General features: G+C 43.4%; 2 protein-coding genes and 2 long non-coding RNA genes across 34 annotated transcripts in view; 2 read left to right on the top strand and 2 right to left on the bottom strand.

Moving 5' to 3' along the window:
• Positions 1-5,029, bottom strand: part of ATG5 (autophagy related 5) — a 71,886-nt gene extending 66,857 nt beyond the window's left edge. For 17 of the 26 annotated variants that reach the window (XR_003074222.3, XR_001466036.4, XR_001466037.4 and 14 more), the window contains exons 1-2: positions 4,953-5,029; positions 4,124-4,284 (exon numbers count right to left, since the gene is read on the bottom strand). Coding sequence is in view for 15 of the 26 variants with exons in the window: in XM_015284519.4 (XP_015140005.1) it covers positions 4,124-4,231 (108 nt within the window). In the remaining 11 variants the exon portion in view is untranslated. Of the gene's footprint in view, positions 1-3,954; positions 4,296-4,952 lie in introns of all 26 variants that reach the window. The other 9 variants (XR_006938655.1, XR_006938656.1, XM_046938876.1 and 6 more) reach the window with 3 other exon arrangements.
• Positions 5,030-5,168: 139 nt separating this feature from the next.
• Positions 5,169-19,151, top strand: LOC121110218. 4 transcript variants are annotated; one of them, XR_005858290.2, is made up of 5 exons: positions 5,169-5,353; positions 7,599-7,754; positions 12,642-12,787; positions 18,273-18,382; positions 18,593-19,151. It is a non-coding gene; the product is annotated as an uncharacterized LOC121110218 (long non-coding RNA). The 4 variants fall into 4 exon arrangements; XR_005858292.2 differs by having other exon boundaries at positions 18,566-19,151; XR_005858291.2 differs by lacking the exon at positions 12,642-12,787.
• On the bottom strand, positions 12,781-20,262 carry LOC107053079. The gene is made up of 4 exons (XR_001466045.4): positions 20,155-20,262; positions 18,982-19,102; positions 14,736-14,835; positions 12,781-14,482 (listed from the first exon to the last, which is right to left on the bottom strand). It is a non-coding gene; the product is annotated as an uncharacterized LOC107053079 (long non-coding RNA).
• A 332-nt stretch (positions 20,263-20,594) lies between these two features.
• AIM1 (absent in melanoma 1) overlaps positions 20,595-22,125 on the top strand; it is a 96,196-nt gene continuing 94,665 nt past the window's right edge. For 2 of the 3 annotated variants that reach the window (XM_419809.8, XM_004940348.5), the window contains exon 1: positions 20,595-20,682. The gene's annotated coding sequence lies outside the window, so the exon portion shown is untranslated. Of the gene's footprint in view, positions 21,606-22,125 lie in introns of all 3 variants that reach the window. The other variant, XM_046939150.1, reaches the window with a different exon arrangement.

Raw genomic sequence — 22,125 nt, 5'->3', positions numbered from 1 at the left:
GGTTTCGCCTACATATGTTTTCTTTGTCAATCTGTTTTTCTTACTGTCATCGTTAGATTGTTCCTGCTTTTTTTTGTATTTAGAAGGAGCCTAATTGCACAACATAATCAAACACAGCTTACAGTTTCAAATGGTGAACAATCTTAGCAAATATAGTGAGGTCATTCACATGAATGAGAACGGTTTGGTACCTTGAGGACCTGAATTACAATATAATCAGTGACTGCTCCCAAGACAAAGTAAGCCAGGCAACCCTAATGAAAACCAAATACTTTGGGTGCCAAACCCATACTATTTCTGAGAGATATTTGAAGTTAAATTAATGCTGATATATTCTGATGAGGCCCATTTGGATTGCCATAAAAGCCAATTTCCAGCATGCTGTGTGTGGCATAACCATACAGGAAAGAAATCTATACATCCATTATTAAAGCATTAACAATTACAACAGTAGCTGACATAAGCCTTAAGCTGCACAGCCAACTTCTTTTGTAAAATATCAAAATTCAGTCTGAAGCCTAGGAGAACAATTTAGTTCATATCTCAACACAGTTAGAGATCACAAATTGTAATCAATCACCATTTCACTGAATCTAACAGAATGCTGCCAACATTCCCAATGGGCCTCTGTAGTTAACTGCTGGGTTTTGTGCTTCAAATTAACGTGGACCTCTTTCTCAGAGATGCTCAGCATTTGCAGCATCTTCTCAACTCAGTAGACCCACTGAAGGGCCACACTATTTATGTTTAGACCAGTACTCTGATACTCCCAACAACATTATTTCAACACTCTATTTTTGTCCATCTTTTTAAATTATGTGCTTAATTTATGCTCTATATACTTCTTGTGCTGAGGCCCCAGACCTGGATGCAGTACTCCGCATGGGGCCTTACAAGGAGAGAGTAAAGGGAGACCACCATCCCCCTCATCCTGCTTCATCCTGCTGGCCACCCACCAAGTCAATAGCCATGCCCAGTAGAATCATTTAGTCTCTCTTAAAATAAAAAGAAATCAATCACTAGCTCTTGATTAAAACTAAGACCCAACAATAATCAACTGCCTTCGACCCTATCTTTGAAAGGGGTTGTGAAAAAGATGCACGCAATTTATATACTCTCAGGTTAAACCAAAATAACACAAAATTGTTGAGGGAAAAGAAAGCAAACTGAAATAAGATCAGGAGTTCTCATTAAATTAATAAAAATAGAACTTCAAAACTGTTACAAGATAAAATGAATGCCCATAGTTTAGTACATGCTATCTACCAAATTACACAAACTGCAACACCTTCCTTTTGCACATCATTTACTGCTACAGCATTTAATTGCAATAACCTCTACAGAAGGCGTTCCTGGTTAAGTAAAATGCAACAATTCCTAATGCTTAAGTAAATGCTTGCAATATATTCTTCACATAGAAATAATACCTGGGTTCTGCTGCATTAAAAACAAACAAAACTTACAACAACACACCATTTTGCAGCAGGCAAAATACTGTAAAATGCAAAAATCCCAGATTTAACAGGAAGTGGACTTGTTTGATCAACAGGGCGTCCAGGATAAAGAAATACAGCAGCCTAACCCAGAGTGGCTTTACATTGCTCACTATTATAGATATTTTAATAGGACAACCCTTCTCACACTTGCTAAGCATAGAGTGATCCAGCAGAAGTTAGTCCCTTGTGCCGAGTATCATGCTATGACTGCCTTCTGTTCTTATTTTGTTCTTCACACCTAATGAATTTCAGCCAATGAGTACTCTGCTTCCAGTATGTGCTGCTTCTGACTTCATGCACCAAGACAAACTGTAAACTATTTTGAAGTCAAAATCGTAGCCAATTTGAAGACTGAGGAAAAAAGCAGATCGTTTACCAATAAAAGCAGCTCAACCTAGATGTTCTTAACTACACTTCCAGTCCAAACGTAAGCATCCATTTTAAAGCAACTTGACATATCTATTTGCAGTGTAACTCTGCAGAGACCTGCCTGGTAGAAATAGCACAGTGCCTTACTTGAGCAGCTGAGTCTCGATGTCACTACTTTCCAAAACGATGGACAAGATAATTTTAAATTAGCTCTGCTATTCCTATACAATGCCACATTGTATTACATGCATATATCACCCCTGTGCTGTGCTAATATATCCAGCAGATGTGTCTAAATAGGGTACCCAACTAAACCACTCAAGCTGAAATGAACAGCAGAGATTCTGGGTTATTTTTCTAACCCCTCAACTCTTTAGATCTATGTCTTCCCATCTTCATAAAGCAAGTTCATCAGACCAGAAGCTGTTTTCCTCTTAACATAATGACACCAGTATTTCCCTCCCATTTACCAAAAGCAGTCTGGAACACAGAGGTGACATCTACTTTAACAAGTACAGAGGTGTGATAGCAGGAGATGTGAAAAACAGAAAAACTGGTGTCAAGTGCTGGGAATGTTTGCTAAATATGCTCAGAGAGGCTTATTTCAATTCAGCTTCATTTTCATCCCATTAATTGAATACTGATTAGCAGCTAATGCAGACTGATCTCAGGCCCAAAGTACATCTTCAGCTTTGTGTGAAAAAGGCTCAGCCTGGGGGCTCTGAAACTGTCCTGGGCTAGAAAGCTGGGCATTGTAAGTGGGGAAAAAAAAAAGACCTTCTTCAGAAACACACTCCAGACTGGAACCAACATATGAATGCAGAAGCACACTGAAACCACGAGAACTCATCCATGATGTAAAATCTTAAAATGGACTCTTGGTTCCTTCAAGAAGCAAAACTATATTAACAGCTCCAACATGATCTGGAGAAGGGAGAACCTAAAGTTTGAGAATTATGATCTTTTAATAACCAGATTTTGCAGAATGGAGAGTTAAGCCCTGAAATTTTCTGCTCATGGTTGAAGTAAATAAGAGACACTGCCATCCCTTAGGATTAGGAAGTTGACTACACAGAAGTCAACATAGCTTTAGGGTTTTCACACTGATGTTAAACTTATTAAGACTGCACGTCCCTGTACTAAAACTTGCGTATACTGTACAAGTTACATTAGAAGTACATGTATATTTTGAAGAGTTTTAAGTCAGACTGCTAAATAGTTCAGATGCATTTGGCAAACGGTTGAGAAGCAGAAGTACTTCTGTTTCAGCAGTGGCGAAACTAAGGCATAGAGAGCTGAGGAGTATCATTCCTGAATGAAAAGCATTAATGATTGAGTAGGTTTTAAAAAAAACACATTAAGCACACAGGTAAATCAGTAACTGACAAAATAGAAATGCTACAAAGTAAATACTATTTTATCCAGTAATATTTTCTGTAAAGCATGGAATGAAATACGACAAGATAGAAGGATTCTGGAATCACAAACTCAGTACAAGATTTTCTCCTTCCACGTACTTGTTACTTTCCAAAATCAAGTTACACTGAACCAGCTAACATTCCCTATCAATCAAGTGTCTATAAGGCGCAGCAAGGATGAAAACTGCAGAGCACACTGTAAACTAACAGCCACGTGATTACAGAAAGCACTTCAGCTTACAACTCAAACACATCCACCACCCTCATCTGTATCATCAGCTATCAGTCCAGTGACTGTTCTGATAAGATATCACAGGTCCTTTTCCTACTAGACCTCTCAAAGCTACTAGCATTGAAAGAAAACACACAGAAGTTACCCATGAAAGAAAAACTGCAGTCAATGTTCTTCATGAATTGACATTACGTGACTAATTTTTGTGTTTAAGATGGCACAAAGCTCTAACTGAAGTTATTTGTGCAGTAAGCAACATACAAGTTCTCTCCTGTCTTCTGAAGAATCTTTAAGAACATACACTCATGGTGAGTTTGTATGTACAGCCTCTGTCTTCCATTTAGTTATTTGTTGAACTTTCTCATAAGTTTTTCAAGATCTTAATTACCTGTTATAACTCCATCTCATTGGTGAAACAAATCTAAGTTTTTGAACTTACTGAGAAGAAAGACGACTCGCACAGCACGGTCATAAGGTACTCCCAGAAGGTTCCAGGAATACGAAGAGAAAAGCTTTTTCTACACATCTAACAGCGTGTGTAATGAACCTAAACGAAGCAAACAGAACCATGGGATCAGACTGTCCCTGAGTACCTTGGTTATACTCACATAATAAGGTTCAGCTTCCCTCTCAGTTATCTCATCCTGATACAGAGTGAAGCAGGTTGGTATGCGTCCAAACCACACATCTCGAAGCACATCTTTGTCATCTGTCATTCTTCCAATGAATGGTGAAGCACATGTAGATCAGTTTGTTTCTTCAGCTGGAACTGAAACCCCGCTCCCCCAGAAGAAACAAGTCACCACTGCTGCTGAATGAGGTTTTCCCACAACCACACATCTCCAGGCACGATCAACAACAACACTGCATCGCACTGAATGCACATCTGCACAGAGAATATCTCAAGCTGAAAGGGACCCACAGATAGCACTGATTTCAGCTCCTGGCTTCACACAGCACCACCCAAAATCCAAACCCCTGATAGCACCTTCCCAATGTATCTAGAATTCCGGGAGGTCGGTGCCACAGGCACTACCCTGAGGAGCCAAGGTACCCAGTGGGTGAAGCCAGAGAGGCCTTCAACTCTAGAGTTCCCTAACTACAGAGTGTGCAAAGAGCAGGCACGCCGTTGCCCAGCCCGCAGCGCACCCCAGCACAGGCCCGAGGCCCTATCCCTGCAGCACCCGCCGGGCCGCCCGCAGCTCCGCACACCGCGGGGGAGGAGAGCAGCCCCGCAGGGTCTCGCTGTGGGACACCCTGGGTGAATCAGCAACGCCGGGGCGCACACAGGAGCGCAAGGAGGAACGCTACAGCGGCGGCCCCTGCGCGCTCTCCCCGGGCAACAGCGCGGCCGGGCAGCAGCAGCCCCAGAAGGAGCGGGCAGCGCCCCGAGACTGTAAAGCCAGGCCCGTAGGCGCGAACAAGCACAACCGTTACCTGAAAGCACCCCTCACCACCGCTCCGCGCTGGGGGTGCGGCGCCAGGAAGGAATTGTGCACGGCCCCGCCCCCACCTTCCCGCGAAGGCGCCGCCCCCTGCGCAGCTTCAGTTCGGGAATCGCTTCCGCCCGACTCTGGGCGGAACCTCGGGGGTGGTGGGGGGGGCGGTCTGCGGAAATGGCGTCAAGAGGCGCGCGGGGAGTTTGAGGCGTGCGGGCGGGAAGTGGCAGTTCTTGTGGTGCGGGGATGCGGCCACATGATGGCGCTGTCGGAAACGGCCTGAGAGATGAAGCGCTGCAGGTGCTGCCGCCTTTTTGTGGGTGGGCCAAGGACTGGCCTGAGTCCTGCTAAATAACCCGTTTTGGCTGAACCTCTTGTCCGTTAAAAAGTGCTACTGAGGTATGATTTTTATTTTTACTTTGGGCCCAGCCCGGTTTAATATCCTTATGCATGATCTGGATGAGGGGACTGAGTGTATCTTCAGTAAGTTTACGGATGACACCGGGACAGGAAGAGGTATCCATCTGCCTGAGGATAGGATGGCCCTACAGAAGGATCTGGACAGGCTGGGTCACCGGGCTGAGGCCAATCCTATGAGCTTCAACAAGACTGAGTGCCAGGTCCTGCACTTTGGTCACAACAACTTTGTGCAATGCTGCTGCCTTGGGGCAGAGTGGCTGGAAAGTTGCACAGAAGAAAAGAATCTCAGGATGTTAGTTGACAGCCAGCTGAGCATGAGCCAGCAGCGTGTCCAGGTGGCCGATAAGGCCAATGGCATCCTGCCTTGTATCAGAAATAGTGCAGTCAGCAGGGCAGGGAGATTCTGTACTCAGCACTAGTGGGCCGCACCTCAAGTACTATGTTAGTTTTGGGGCCCTCACTACAAGAAAGACATTGAGGCCCTGAAGCATGTCTAGAGAAGGACAATGAAGCTGTGAAGGATCTGGAGCACAAATATTATGAGGAGCAGCTGAGGGAATCGGGATTGTTCAGTCTGGAGATGAGGAGGCTCGGGGAAGACTTCATCACTCTCTACAACTCCCTGAAAGGAGGTTGGGGTGAGGTGGGGATCGGCCTCTTCTCCTGCATCGCTAGCGATAAAGGCAAGAGGGAATGACCTTAAGTTGCGTCAGGGGAGGCTCAGGAGATTAAGAAAAATTTCTTCTCCAGAACATGGTGAGGTAAGCATAGGCTGCCCAGGGAGCTGGTGGAGTCATCATCCCTGGAGGTATTCAAGAGATGGGTGGATGTGGCACTGAGGGACATGGTTAGTGGGCATGGTGGGGACGGGTTGACAGTTGGATTATATGATCTAAGTGGTCTTTCCAAAAAATAATAATTCTATGGTTTTTATGGATGTATACTGATTCATATGAATTGGGGACTTTTAATACCTTTTCCAGTAATCTGAAAGATTAGAGAAACCCAAAGAAAGGGTTTCATTTGTACCGGTTTAAAAGAGCTCATCATGATAATGTGTTCTTGATTAAACAAAAATATTCTGAGCACGAGCCCTGTTAGAAATTATCAGAGGAAAAGAAACAACAGTGTTGTTTTTGTCAACAACCTCTTAAGCAAAAAGTTTAGCCATGGTACTTCTGCAATTTGAGATGTACCCTGTGAAAAGTTCCCAACCTGTTTCCCAAGGGCTCTTGCGAGTCCCAAGTCCAGGACATATTGATTAGTGGACAATAAGATTAGTGAGAAATCATTTCACATGTGGGTTTCCCTACAAGAAATCAAGGAGAACTACACTTTTTTTCTTTGTCCTTTGCTTTTGTGTGTCTTCAGAGTTCTTCTATAGAAGATGATTGTTTTAGTTGTGTTAAAGATTTTGCCTGATCATTGCAACTAACACCAGCTGATACTTAAAAGTAAGTGTCCCAAAAGCATCCACTGGCCCAGCTGCTCCCACTTATTTTTTTCACAGACAAGAAGCCTGCCAGCACTGTCATTAGAACCAGCAGCGTGTGCATACCGAGCGTGTGGCCTGTACTCCCTGCACTTATATCCTGAGACCGTACTTAATGTTGACTATTGCAGCTCTTGAATCATACCATTGGCTGGCTGTGCTGTGTAATCAGTATTCTGTTGATTATTTATGGCACTTTCCAAACAGATTTGCATTATACCCTCATGTTGAATATGAGGAACGTAGGCACGTGACTCCACTTCATAGGATGAACATTGTACATCATTGGAGTGCCCAAGTCTTTTTCTGAATTTACATACAAGATACTAAGTAGAGGAAAAAACAAAACAACAACAACAAAAACCCCAATAAGTTCCAAAGTGTGATAACGTGCTGCTTAGAGAATCTTGCTTTGTAAACTTCCTAGCAAGCTGCTGATATAGTTACTAGACATAGATGCAGCAGGATACACAGTACAATCTGTATGAGATTATCAAGACAATAGTTCCATACACAAATGCTGCTCCACTGCTGGGGAAATGAAGCTGGTTGTGATCAAATGAATGAGATGTAGAGTAGTTACTGAATGAATAAAGTAAACTTGAAGTGAATGCCGACTTTGATATATTAATATGACTATAAATAATTAACATTAATAGTAATTGCTGAGATGGAATGTCAAAACAGATACAATAAAAAAGGCATCACCTCCTTTGTCTCATTATTCTTCAGACTGTCTAAGGCTTCATGTTGCATCATGACTCAGCAGAAGGAACCAGTCTGAATTGGAAAGGGAGAGGTTCCCAGAGCTCAACAAACATATTTCCAATTCCAGAGATCCTCAACCAGTATTCCCCCATTTTAAACTTCATAATCAGACAACGCACAGTGAGTCATTGCCTAATGGCAGCTGAACCAAAACACCTGTTAGTGAATACGTATGGAATGTGAAGATGATCGTAAAGAACAAGATTATAATTAAAGATGCATTAATTCTAACAGAAACAAGAGAAATGGAGCAGATGCTATACATTTTTGTGGGTAGTTATGTTTTTGTGTAATGATAGTGGAGATGAATATCTGTAAACAGAATTACTATGTAATTTGTGATGGAGAGGAGTCCTCTCCTGACTCCTCTCCTGACCTCCAGACCAACACCCTTTCTCAAAGCAGGGCTAGCTAGCCACAAAGGGAGATCATGCTGGTGAAAGATAACATCAACATTTGGTTACTGCAAAATTACATGGGCAAAAGATGAAAAAATATTCCCACGCATATTTTGCTGTAGCTGGAATAACTGTGTTCTTTACTTTGATGACATGGAATAAATTTAATGTGGCTTTTATAGATCTGATATTTTATGGCACCTACATAAACTCAAGGTAAGGATTATTTCTATATACAGCAAAGAACTCCAGCAGGTTGACCAAAATTTCCTTTCCTTCAGGCCTGCGTCAGCTTTGTCTAAAATCACAACTCCATTAAATCAACAGGAGAACTCCCAAAGATAGGTGAATTTTTACTTATTCCAGTGATGCTTTTTTAGGAACTAGTCAGCAATCATTATTATTTTTCCCTTCATTTCTCTAACAGTTTTCACAGCAAGCAAAAAATATTTTGTTTTCATCTCCTCGCTATTGGCTTTTGGGTATGCAAATGAAAACAGATTGTGAGAATAATTAATATACAGTTTTTAACATGCAACAATGAGTAAGTCAAACAAGACTCATAATGCTGCTATTTATATATAACTAAATAGCTCACTGTCGCCTAGTCACAGTGAAGAATTAATTTGATTAATTATAGGAGAAGTTGATTCACTCATCCAAGACCTTTCTGGAAATATTACAATATTGTAAGGCAGAAGTACCAAGTCTGCTGGCACATAATGTTTTTCAGAAACAATTTGAATTGATATGTTTGTGGAAGAAGAAAAATAACTCTTACTTGTATTAATTTCTTCATTCATGCTCTCTTCACATACTAATGTTTTCCTTCTATAACAGGTGAAGATACTCTAGATGTTTGTAAATAATTGAACCGTGCAGACAACTGTCCTAGTTTTACTTCATAATAGTTAATTGTTTTAATTCACCATTTTAATTCTAATTAAAATCCATAAATCATATTTCAGACTGTCAAGTAACCTTTTATTGCTAAAAAAAAGTGACTGGACATTAGAAACTTTTAGCTCTGCTGCTTATTGTTTATCCTGAACAACATTTCTTTTGGTCAGTACTTTGGAGTAGCCCCACTAAGAAATCTTGGTTTAGTAAGGAGCGGGGAAATAAAATTGTCAGTGTTTGTACAGTTTGTATGGATGGATAATCCTTATTAGCATAGAGCAGATATTAATAGTGCCAAAGCCATTGGCTCACTTAACTATTGCTTTACCCTTCTGCTTGTTGACTAAGCAGTACCTATTCTGGCAAGTATGTCACTTATCAGAAGAAATTCCTTGTACTCAGAAGGGACCAGAATGACGATTTCTGATGATTTTCATTTTTTCTATTGGGAAAACTGAAACAGAGAAAGACGAGTGGCTTTGTCAGTACTACCTCAGTGTATAACAGGATTGGATCCATCAATGTTTGACACATAAATACAGCCTTTCGTGAATTGGGCTCACCACTGTCTTAGCGCTGAATCACAGCATGTTTAGGAAGTAAAACAAAAATATGAGGAGGATAATATAGTAATCCTGTGTTGTTTGGCTATTCACACTGCTTCTTTGGGCAGGAAGATGTTTCATCCTTAGTCTGTACTGAAACCTTCTGTTAATGTTGTTACAATGTCATCTTCTGAGACAAAGGCAACCTGGTCATAAGTGCAACAAAGACACTAAGCACCCCTGTGTCATTTAGTACTCAAGAATACACAGACCTGAAGCTAACAATAACTGCTGTTAATCAACAAGTAATCTTTAATAGCTTGATAAGGTTGGTATAGCTAGTTTATAGTCCTTCAAAAAAGAACTTCATTCCTCTTCTTTGTTACATTACATACATTCAAGCATCTGATGATACTGTCATTCAGATATTCGCTATAATCTAGTCTACTTGCTAATTTATGAAATGGCATGCTACTGCAATAAAGTAACCCAGTACATATGGGTTCATTAATAACACAGTGTGGCAGAGGTAGAGTAGGCCAGATGTCATGCTGATATAAGTCATTGTGGCTTCAGAAAAGTGATTTTCTATTCTCAGTGGATCTCATGATGTGTGCCTATTGTATCTGACCATGAAGGCCTAGAACGCTGTTCCTTTCTTAGCTTTCCAAAAACAAATACTTCACTTTCAAAGTGAAATACAGGATTTGGCTCTGGGCAGCCTGGTCTAGTGGTTGGTGGCCCTGCCTGTGGCAGGGGGGTTGAAACTAGATGATCTTTGAGGTCCTTTTCAACCCAGGCCATTCTATGATTCTGTGATTTCTCCATCCAGACAAAATTACTTTTATGGTGTGACTGGAAGTCCTTCAGTGGTTTTACCCAGGGAAAGAATTTTTCTCAGTGTTTTTGTTTACTTTCTACTGTGTGTGTAGATTTAAAATCAATATCGGGTGTGAGTTCTTCTTTCTCTTTGCTGTATTGGCACAACATTTTTTTAATGAGCTAGTTGTTAAATCACTCTGATTTCTCAGGGGGAAAAAAAAAGTAAGCATACAGTGCATATAAAAAAAGGAGGATGGATGTTACTCTTTTAGGGGGGAAAAATAAAAATCCTGAAGTCTGTCAAATTCCATAGAAGGTGTAATTAGCAGTGGCCTCATCAGTATTGACTGGAAGGAAATAATCACTGCCCCTGACTTACTGACTGCACTAGAACATGTTTGGCCTTCACTGCTGCCAGGGTGCACTTGTGATCCACATTCAGCACGTCAGCACCAAGAGCCTTGCAGCCAGGCAGTCTCCAGCCAGCCTGTATGGTTGTGTGGGGTTGCTTGTCTCAGGTGAAGGAGTTTGTGCGTGCCTCTGTTCAACTCCATGGATTTTCTGCTGGCTCATTCCTTTCATTTGCTGGGATCCTTTTGAACAGCTTCCAATCCCCCCTTCGTATCAACACCCTCTACCTGTCATATCAGTTCATATCATCCGAAAACACAACAACCGTGCATCCCATCCACTGTCAAGTCAGTGATAAAAATATTAAATGATCCTAATATTGACACTGAAGAAATGTCACTGGTAACAAGATTCCAGTTAAAATTTGAGCCATTAAAGGCTACTCTCTGAGCTCAGCAGTCCAGCAAGATTTTCACCCATGCAGCACTCTACCCATGCAGTTCTCATCTCTTCAGTTTGACTCTCACTATACCATGAAAGGCTATGTTGAAAGTCTTGCTTCAGATAAACTGTACCTGTAATTCTTTCATCTGCAGAGACAGCCATTTCATCATAGAAGGCAATCAGGTTGGTCAAGGATGATTTGACCCATGAATTATTTGTTGGCTGATTCCAATCATCCTTCTGTCTTTCATGTGCCTGCAATAGGGAGTCCTTGTTCCAGAACTGACCAGGCTTTCGTAACCCAGGTTTTCCCTCTCAGCTTTTCAAAGAAAGATTCAACATTTGCCTTTTACAGGTAACTTGCTCCAGTTGCTACAGTGTTTCAAAGACGATAAAGAAGAGCCTCACAAAGACCTCTGCTTTCTCGGCTTCAGTGGAAGTATCTCATCTGGTCACCTGTCTGAAATTACGTAAATTCCAGTTCCAGGGAGACCTCATTGTGGCCTTCCAGTACTTGAAGGGAGCAATATAAAAAGGAGGGGGAATGGCTGTTTATGAGGGTGGATAGTGATAGGACAAGAGGGAATGGTTTTAAACTGAGACAGGGGAGGCTTAGGTTAGACATTAGGAGGAAGTTTTTCACACAGAGGGTGGTGACGCACTGGAACAGGTTGCCCAAGGAGGCTGTGGATGCCCCATCCCTGGAGGCATTCAAGGCCAGGCTGGATGTGGCTCTGGGCAGCCTGGTCTGGTGGTTGGCGACCCTGCACATAGCAGGGGGGTTGAAACTAGATGATCATTGTGGTCCTTTTCAACGCAGGCCGTTCTATGATTCTATGAAATCCTCCCCAGCTTAATCCTAGAAGCATTGGGTAGCAGCTCATTCCTCTATTTGCTCCTAGGCACAAGACACCTGGCCTTGCCAGTTAGATGGAAGGCAAAGGAGGCATTAAGTAGTTCAGTTTTTCCACAAGTTTGTCATTAGATCCTCTCTCACTATTGAGAGTGAGCTTGCCTGCACTATTTAGTAGTGAGCTTACATTTTCTTTCATCTTTTGAATATGCTTACCTGTAGAGGCCCTTCTTGCTGACCTTCACATTTCTTGGTGGTTTTAACCCCAGCCCTACATGACTTTCCTAATTTGACTCTTGCATACCTAGGTAATGCTGCTGGGTTTCTGGGTACCCTGTCCCTGCTTGTACTTTCTTTATACTTCCTTTCTGTGTCTGAGATCAGCTGGAAGTTTCCTCTTCATCCAACTTGTCTTCCTGCTGTATCTTTCCATCTTATGGGGCAATCATGATGGACCATTTTCATACTTCAGTGAGGTTTTATTTGCAGATCAGCTCTTGTGGGCTGATGTCCACTTTCCTGAAGTTCAGGTCTTTAATCTGCTACATACCTTCCTCGCTCAGCATCTTAAACTCATCCTGTTTCTCCACTTCTTTTTGGCCTTTGATCTCAAAACCACAATGAACTTTCTAAAAAGCCTTTTTCAGAAGCAAGACTTAGGGGAAAGATGCTCTTGCCTCTCTTTCTCACATAGGTATCATCACTCCCCAGTGGTTCTCATTCTCAGAAGATAGTCCACAGTCAAAGAAGCCAAAGACCCCGTCTGTGACATCAGCATATGCCCAGACTTTGATCTGCAGGACTCACCCTCCTCAGCTGCTAAAGCCATCTCCTTGACTGGTAAGATCAAAAAAACCACCACTGTGGCCCCTTTACCGCTGCTCCTAGAGGATAGCAGTCAGCTCTAATCTCTTCAAGGTCTCTTTTGGTGGCAGTGTTTGTGCCCAGATGGGTAAACAGCAGTAGATATTAATCCAAAGATTATATCCAAGTATATCGATCCAAAGACCTCATCAGTCTCTCTCTAGTGTCCCATATCTGAGCCCAAGGCAAGCAGTCAGCCTTCTGAAACAGTGGGTATGATCTGCAAGGGTGTGCTAAGGACCCTGGAGTAGAGAGTTGTGGCCATTGCTACCCACCACTTCACCCTTATGACGCTGTTTTAGCCAGTTTGGGGTTTTTATTGGATCCCACTAGCATTTCCCATGAACTTCTTTAATTTTACCTATCCCTCATAACTTCCTGTCCCACATAAATTTTACTGTGTTTTTATGTATAATACCTAATCAGTAAGTATTTTAAATAACAACAATGTTATTAGACACTTTGGGGGGAATTTCACTTTTTGATTTCTTGTTGATTACTGAGTGATTGTTACTACTTTCTATTGGTCTATGACAGTTCTTTGTTGTTCAAAACTGTAACTATATAGTTTCCTTGATAACCCATTGAGAAGGGCATGGTTATAAATTCTGAATAAATTTCAGCTTACTCATTCTCCTTTGTCTACATTTTTGTAGACTAGCTAGTAGATAGCTCCCTAATTATTGACAGCAGAACTTCCCTGACTTGCATTCTCACCATCACTCTGCATTTGTTTTAAATATTACATCCTTATTCTCAGGGATCACAACTGATTATCATGGGAAAAGCCAATGATGTTGAACAGCTCTGCCATTTCATCCTTCTGTTCCCTGTGACTCTCAATAACTGGTTTATTGTATCAGACTATTTCAACACATCTTCTTTTTTGTAACTTTTAATGGTTTTGATAACTTTCAGTGGGACAGTGCAAGACTTAGTTTGGCCTCAGAAGGGTACAGGGCTGATGGCTGATTCATTTCACACAGTCTCCATACAAATGAATGGGCTTTCTGACATCCAGGGAACAGGAGGAAGTGACAGATGAATGTAACTATGAAGAGAGAGTTTCAATTTCCAAGTCATTCTCCTATATTATCTGTGGACATATTGGAACAGTTATGCATCTAATTACAACTGGTTAGTTTAATATTTAATTGAAGATTCTTTAGCCCCTAATTAGGTTACAGGACACTAGATAGCTCTTAAATTTCTCACAGAACACTCATATCCCATAACAATTTAATCAGCTATGCTTACTCTTGTCTTTAGAATTCTGGTTTTAGACTGTAAATTACTGAAGATAGAGACCTACCTTCCTGCATGCTTGTACATTTCCCAGCTCATCTGTTAGATACCATAAATAATAATAAATAACTGGTAACTATTTGTTTAGTGTTACTGCTAAGCAGTAAATTAACAGCTTGCTGATATTATAATCCCAATGCCTCATTATTATGTTAATTTGGGTATTTTTTAACTGAATTCATTTATGATGTTAGTATTATACTTTTAAATTACATGACTACAGGAGAATAGAGTGCTTCTTTTTTTTTTTAATCATGCTCCAGAGGAGCCCAGAGGCCCTGATTCACTGAGTGGCACATCACTGCCAGCCAGTCTGTGGTATCCTGCCTTCTTGCGAAGCAGCATCTCCCATCTCTCATTCACTTTCTAAGACAAAGAAAAATATAATTTAACATAACACAGAATGTTCTTTCCTCTGAATAACATCCACAGCATTTGCTTCAGTCAAGTTACAGTGTTTGTTTTCTCATAGCTGTTTTATCTTGCCTTGTTATAGTTTCAGGAAGGAATGACTGCTTATTGAGAAACCTCAGATATTAAACAAATGTCATAGTGAATCAATGTTGACATTAAAGGGGCTGGTATGAAAAACATAGCATACACATAGTGTTTTACATACTTCAGTGTTCAGCCTGAGACCAGGCATGGGTCCATCTCTATGTAAATTCTTTATGCAAACTGACAAGACCAGAGATCAAAATCGTTGAGTATGATGTGAGCTGAAAAATGAAGAGAGAAAGATAAGTCTCTTAAAGGGGAGCAGAAGAACTTGGATACTCAGAGAAAGACTGAAGTGAGATACATGTGTTGTCTTGGCTTTATACTTAACACCACACTTCAATGAAATGTTAACAGAAAATTGCACGGGATTGTCATTAACAAAATGAACGAAGGACTTAAAAAGGAACAGAAGAAAAGCACTGAAAGAAATCCTTCCTGTGGGATATTTTTTTCTGTGAACTAATTGGAAAAGGAATGAGAACTACTGCCACATTTGTATTATCAAAAATTAATGTCCTATGCTGGGAATTCCTGAGTATTTCATAACTGAAATCAATTTGACTATCTGCTTGGCTGCACCTAGTTGGTATTAAAAATCAAGCAGAGTACTCTCACTGTTAGTATCATGATGGGGTTATTATGTGGAGGTAGTGACTAATGCATAAATAGTGGACTTCTGCATTAAAGAAAACCAACCCCACAACAAAACACACACACACACACACACACACAAAAACCAACAAAAAACATGGGGATTGAATAATTGAATAATGATTATGCTAATTTCTCATTACAAATTCTACATGCTTTTATCTGTTGTGGACTGCACCATTTAAAGAATAAAACTCTTCTTTAGAATATCAGTGAGTTTGGCAGAACTATCCTTGAACACTTGGACCACACATAATGTCCAAGCTTTGAGAAGAATGAATAACACGGGTGAAATCCTGAACCTGTCTAAGGGTCACAGGAGTTTTGGGCTTGATCTGATTAATAACTAGCACCTAAGAGATGAGCACTGCACACTTTCAACAGAGCCAGCAGCTCATGGATGGAGTTGAATGCCAAAGACACCTTGAAAGGAGACTGAAACCGACCAACACACAAACCTAAAGAACTATCTTTAGTCATGCAAAGTGCACAGGTAAAAAAGAAATTCAGAGCATGAGGTTGTGCAAATTCACCCCACTCCAAACTTCTCTCAGAACTTGAGGTGTCTCTATCTGCTACAGCTCCAGCACCTGTGTGCTCCCCTGTGTGCCCCCAAGGCGAGGGCCAACAGACAGACCAGGGTAAATCATGGCAGCTGGAACAGCAAAAACATCAGCTACCTGAATATTCTCCCTTTAACTTGACAGGTGTTTTGCCCCACCTACCAGGCACATAAGGCAATTCCAGAAACACTTCTTAGTTCTCAAACTTATTTCTTGGTTGAATCTGAAACTGCTGGGTGTTGTTTCCAGGTTGCCTCATTCTAGTTGCATTTGATTTCTGCTTACTCTTTTTCCAAAGCCCTTTCCTGTAACATGGACTTGCTAACCTTCATGGATTTTGTCCTGCTCTTTGTTTTAAGAGTCTCTTGGCTTCTCTAACTTCCTACCTACTCCTGTGACTGCAGTTCTGGCTGGGATGTCCCTGAGCTAATTCAGTTACCCTAGCCTAGCCTTGGCTTTCCCTGGTCGTATCATTTAGTTGCATTTTCCAGCTTTGGTTCCAGGCAGTCTTTAAACAACAGAAATGATCACTCACGTCTCATCTACCATGTCTTATAATTTACTAAGATTATGTAATGATGCCTTTTCTTTCAAGTTATGGAGTGGGACTCACTCTTTCTCTTTTCAAATGTAGCCAGGGAACCTGTAGTCATGTTGAGCTGGAGAGAAGACATGAGTGCTAATATGACTGTGAAGAAGAACTGTGGCATGAATGTGAGAAATCCTACCTAGTAGGTAGGATATTCCTGAATTAAGGCCACTATTTCTGCCACTATTTCTCTGCTGTACCTTGAAAAGTTACTGAACTCTTGGAAAAAAAAAAAATAGAAGCTGACATGACATTTTTAGAGAGCCTGGTATTGCTGTGTGTGTTAAATATGTCAACCACAGGGAGACCCTGTGGAGATTTAGGCCAAGTAAACCTAATTCTTAGCTCTTTGTCCAGCTTAGGCAAGAAGTAGCCACTAAACTCAGTCTTGTCAAGACTGAGGCAGTTCTGGGCATGGGAAGAGGTGAGTCCCTAAGCACCTGAGGCACTTTAAAGGCAAACAGGGAGGCACTTCTGGAATTTAAGTGCCCTTAGGGCTAGGTGTCAAATGAATGTGGGATTCCAGGACCATAGCTTGGATCTTGCATGTTTTATGTGGGACAGTCGGGACTCTGGTCCTTGTGTGCTTTATTGCTCTTTATTGCTCTTTTATCTGTATCTCCTAAGTACGGGAATTCAAACACACTCTGTATATTCTGACAGTGAGTCACTTGATCCTCAAATGTTAGCTTTTGGGTACTGTTTCTGGAGGGATTTTCAAACATCTGTTTTACTGGAAGGTTAGTTAACTTTTGACAAAGTTGATGATAGCACGTTCCTATTAGTATCTGCATATACAGTATGACACATATATACTTTCAAAAAAGAAGTTATTTTCCCATAATTTGATTATGAGATTTAGATTTTTTTTTTAAATATTGTGTCGTATATTGGAACAGTTCTATATTAGAACAATTTCTGCTTTGAAATAATCAAAAGGGAGGGAGAGTGATTTGAGTAAATATTGCTATATTAACTTGTGTTTTATTTTGATTCTGTAACAGCTTTGCAGATTTTGAGTCTGTATTGGCCTGATTCATGTTCCAAAATTATCATTCTCCTGTTTGTTTTTTCTATGTCTTGCATACAGTGTGCTGTCAAGCTAGGTGGATATTGAATATGATGAAGTCTAGTACAGATATCCAATCATCTTCTTTTTCACCATGTTGGAATGAAACCAAACAGGAGAAGGCTTTGTTGCATAATATCTTTCTATGATAGGAATTACTACGAACTGTTGCAAAACCGAGTTGCTTCAGATAAAAGCTAGACTGACTTGTTCTGTCACATATGTCAGGACTGCTGACATAAACATGATCATAATTTGAAGTTTCCTAAATGACTGCCTAATTCTAATGAATTTCTGTCTTGACTAATGGTCTTTAGAATGCCTTTCCTAAAAAACAAAAAGGTCCAAATCTTCTAAATGAGCTTAGAAACAAGGACTAGAAGTACCACCCCTCCCTCTATAAATCTGTTAGGACTGATTTCACATGTTGTTCTGATAATGTCACATCTAACACTCAGACATAATTTTGACCAAACTCTGAACAAGTACCTACAAAATATCCTTCATCCACTTTTGTGTACTAGTATATTATAGTTCATGTTAGCACTGAAGCATAAATGCTGGATACCTTAAAATTGATGTTGTATTTGTCCCTCCAGAGAGATGGTTAATCCTGCACATTTTTTGGCATGTGAACAACATACTCAGTGATGCTAATGTTGATTCTAAATCTGCTGAGACACTCTGAAATTATTTTATAAGATATTCCTCTTATGCTCCTCTTTTTCGCTGCTCTGTGATTTGACCTGTATGTTCTAAGTCCATACACATCTTTTGTTGTAGAATGAAGAAGCACAAGTCTCCCCAAGTCTGCTCAACCATCTGGTGTGCTGAGAACTGAGGGTCAACAATTGCTGCCCATCATCATAAGGTGGACACCGCCAAGTCTGCAGGTGAGCATAGGGCCACTGGAGGGTGGCTGGTTCATCATAACATACCCATCTGCAGGCTGGCGGCCTTAGTGGGTGTAGTGGCAGGGTGGAGAAACTGGGGCTGTAGGTGGTCCAGACTTCTATCTCCCTACTGCTGCTAGCTGAAATGGCCCCACCAGCACCACTGTATTCGCCTTCACTTAGGAAGAAGAGCTCCTGCTTTGTTCCTAGGTTTCCACCAAGGACAGCACATTATCATCAGGTGTCCCTCCTTGGAGATACTTAATGCCCAGCTGGACATGGTCCTGAACAAACTGCTCTAGCTGACCCTGCTTGAGTTGGCTGGATGAGACAGCATCCAGAGGTCCCTTTCCACCTCAGCCATTCCGTGATTCTACTTACAGAAATTGCTTCACTAAAACTGACAGTTTTTCTTGATGTGTTTCCTGAGGGCACAACCGCCCACCTTTCTGGTTCTGCCCAGTTTTGTCATGACACATTACAGAGTACTCAGCAACTATTTTAAGTTGAGGAAAAATCACTTTCTTCATAGATTAGTCTGTTTAGTTAACCAGTAGCCAAGTAAATTATACACAACTCAGAGGAATAACTGAACTTACCCCCAGAACAAGTGTATATATTGCTTTGGATGAAACAGTAGCGTAAGAAGGACTGGGCTGCTCATTTAAACTCTTTCTGTATTTTGTCTTCCTCTGCCTTGTTCACCTCCTTGTCTTCCCACTATAATAAATAAATAAATAAATAAATAATCAGCATTAAATTATGTCCATCTTGATGTATGTAATGTGCTTGTCATTTATCAGCTAATTATGGCCATCTCTTAACAGTGAATGTAAAGTTTTTCCAGCACACAGACTTTTAGCATTTTTATTAGCTCACGTTAACATTTTTGACTGACTATAATCTCAATGTTGCAGCAGCAACAAGCAAAGTGAGAACAAACAAGATACTGCCAAAATGTTAGTGCCCTTCCGTTGTGGACAAATACGTACTAGTTTGTTAGAATTTAGGACAGACACTATCTTCCGTGAGTACTAGAGAGCATCCAAAGGAGAGTTATGAAGACATATACGGAGCGGTTGAGGTCTCTTGGTGTGTTCAGCCCAGAGCAGAGGAGCTGAGGGGAGCCCTCATGGCGGCCGCAGCTCCTCACAGGGAGCGGAGGGGCAGCGCTGAGCTCTGCTCTGTGTGACAGCGACAGGGCCCGAGGGAACGGCATGGAGCTGTGTCAGGGGAGGGGCAGTGGGGGTTAGGGACAGGGGCTGCACCAGAGGGTGGTGGGCATGGAACGGGCTGCCCAGGGCAGTGGGCATGGCCCCAAGTGCCGGAGTTCAAGGATCGCTGGGACAGCACTCACAGACAAGGGGTTTGATTTTGGTTGGTGCTCCGTGGAGCCAGGGCTTGGACTCGCTGGTCCTCGTGGGTCCCTTCCAACTTGGGAAGCCGCCCGCCCCCACCAAAGGGCTCGACTTTTTACTTCTCGGCATAACGAAGAGCCGGCAGCGTGGCAGAAGCCAAGCTCTCCCCAGGGAGATGGATAAGCAGCTCACTAACTAACGCGGCGGGCGCTGGTGCACAAAGCAGCGCTGCAGGGCCAGGAGAGCCCTGGGTCCCGCGGAGCCCCCTCGGCGGGGTCCGGTGGCGGTGGGTCAGGGCTCCGCGTGTGGCGGGCCCCCACGGCGCTGCCTTTTTCCCGCCAGTGGCGCAAGAGCCCGGCTCGGCCCCGAGGGCCGTCGGAGCGCAACAACAAGATAATGGCCCCTAATGCGCACCCTGGGCACGGATCGCACGCCAGCCGCTCCCTTCCTGTGCCACCGGAGGGGAACCTGCCGCGGCGCGGCTCCCTCGGCGGGGAGGGACCGGGGCGGCCGGCGGTGGGCAGGGACGGCGGGAGGCGATCGCCTTAATAACGCATACACCGCGGCGGGCGGCAACCACCGGCGCGCCCCGTCCATGCCCGCGGAGAGACCGCCACCCGCGCAGCGCTGCCCTCGGTGCCGCCCCGGCTCCGGCCGCCGGCGGGCGGGCATCCCCGCGCAGCCCCTCTCTTCCCGCCGCCGCGGCGCGGAGCTCGGCATGGCGCGGCGGGGACGCTTCCAGCGCCTCTTCGGCCGCAGCGAGTCTGAGGACTCGGAGCCCGAAGGGGCGGCCGCCTCCCCCCGCCGCCGGCCCCCCGCCGCCGCGCCCAAGCGGCGCTCCGCGTTCCCCCAGTGGCGCCCGAAGAGGAAGGAGCCGCAGCCGCCCGCCCGCGGCACGCCGCCCGCCGCGCCCCTCAGCCTCCAGGAGCCGCCGCCGCTGAGGTAAGAGCGGGCGGGAGGGCACGGCCGAGTGGTAGCCAGCCGCTGCCGAGCGGCGGAGCCCCCCGACGGGAAAGTGGGTCCCCGCAGGGTACGGTGAGCTCACGGTACGGAGTTCGTGTTGCTCCGAGCTGAGCAACGCGATGTGAGCGCTGTGTGTGAAACGGCCGCGTTGTTGGGTGACTGAGCTCTCGGGTGTTTGGCTCGGGCTGTGAAAACTGGGCTCTGTGGGTGGCTCCGTGTGGCTTTTAAAGTATGCATGTTGTAGTTCCACTGAAAACACCAGTAGTTGCCTAAAAGTGGGCGTCGCGCAGGTGGGCAGACTTGACCGAAGTATGGTCTAATGTTGCGTGTGTTTGGTACTGAAATGTAATACAGAAAACTTCCAATACCAAAGTATTTCATGAAAGAAAAAAAAAAAAAAAAAGAAGCAGAAGATGTAGTTTATATTTGCATTTGTGTAGGGGAAGTACTGTCAAGTCTGATTTACAGAGCTACTAATCCAGGAAATCTGGGTCTGACCATGCCACTGGGCGCTGCTGCAGGTGACCTCAACCAGGAACAGGTCCCTCTTCCACCTGCCCAGAGCCTGATAAAGTGAATCCCAGTGCTCTGTCACCAGCAGAAGATCACAGCTCAGCTGGAGGGGAAGACAGGCGGGCTCTGCGCTCAGACCCAGACTGCGCAGGACCGTGCCCAGCTGGGCTTTCAAGCCTTCAAAGAGCAGAGAGCAGCCTCTCTAGGCAAGCTGCATTGCTGCTTACATAAGGGAAAGTTTCTCCTGGTACGAGGCTGGAACATCGCTTCAGTCTCTTTTTGGCCTCTCTTCTGGCTGTGCCCCACTGAGGAACCTCCCGGCCCTTCTTGAAGACCCTCGCTTGGGTGTCAGCAGGTGCTGCTGGACCAAGGTTGCCTCTCCTCCCAGGGTAAGTGCTCCAGGCCGCCAGCACCTTGAGGCCCTGAATGCACTCCAGTTTGTCTGCTTCTACTTCGTGTTGAGGGGGCCCAGAACTGGTGTTGAGATGCTGTCAGGTGAATGGTGAGGAAAAGGGAAGAGGTCTTTCATCAAGGTGCCAGTTCCTCAGTCTCCCAGATAGCATTCTAGCTCTGCAGTGCCAAACCAGAGCAGCAGTGCTTTACAGGAGTTCAGATTCAGTTGTTACCTGAAAAAATGGCAGGATGTTTTTGCTGCATAATGTTATCAAGTTCTGTGCTTAAAATATGAGTGGAATCTCCTAACTGCAAGGCTTCTGAAATAATAGGTTTGTAACTCTCATTATGAAATACTGTTTTTTGCTTTCTGATCAGGGAACCAGTCCTACTGTTGGCAACAAGTTGGGCTTGTGCTTGTGCACATGGACCTACTTGTTTGTGTTAACATCGCTAACTGCACTTGGTCGTCTTCAGAGAGTACGGGCGGCTCTGTTTGTGTAGCTTTCTGCCATC

This window comes from Gallus gallus, chromosome 3 (genome assembly GCF_016699485.2).
Source record: "Gallus gallus isolate bGalGal1 chromosome 3, bGalGal1.mat.broiler.GRCg7b, whole genome shotgun sequence".
Taxonomy (NCBI): Eukaryota; Metazoa; Chordata; class Aves; order Galliformes; family Phasianidae; genus Gallus; species Gallus gallus.
Note: the sequence above shows the minus strand (reverse complement) of the source record. Positions and strands in the feature narration are given on the sequence as shown.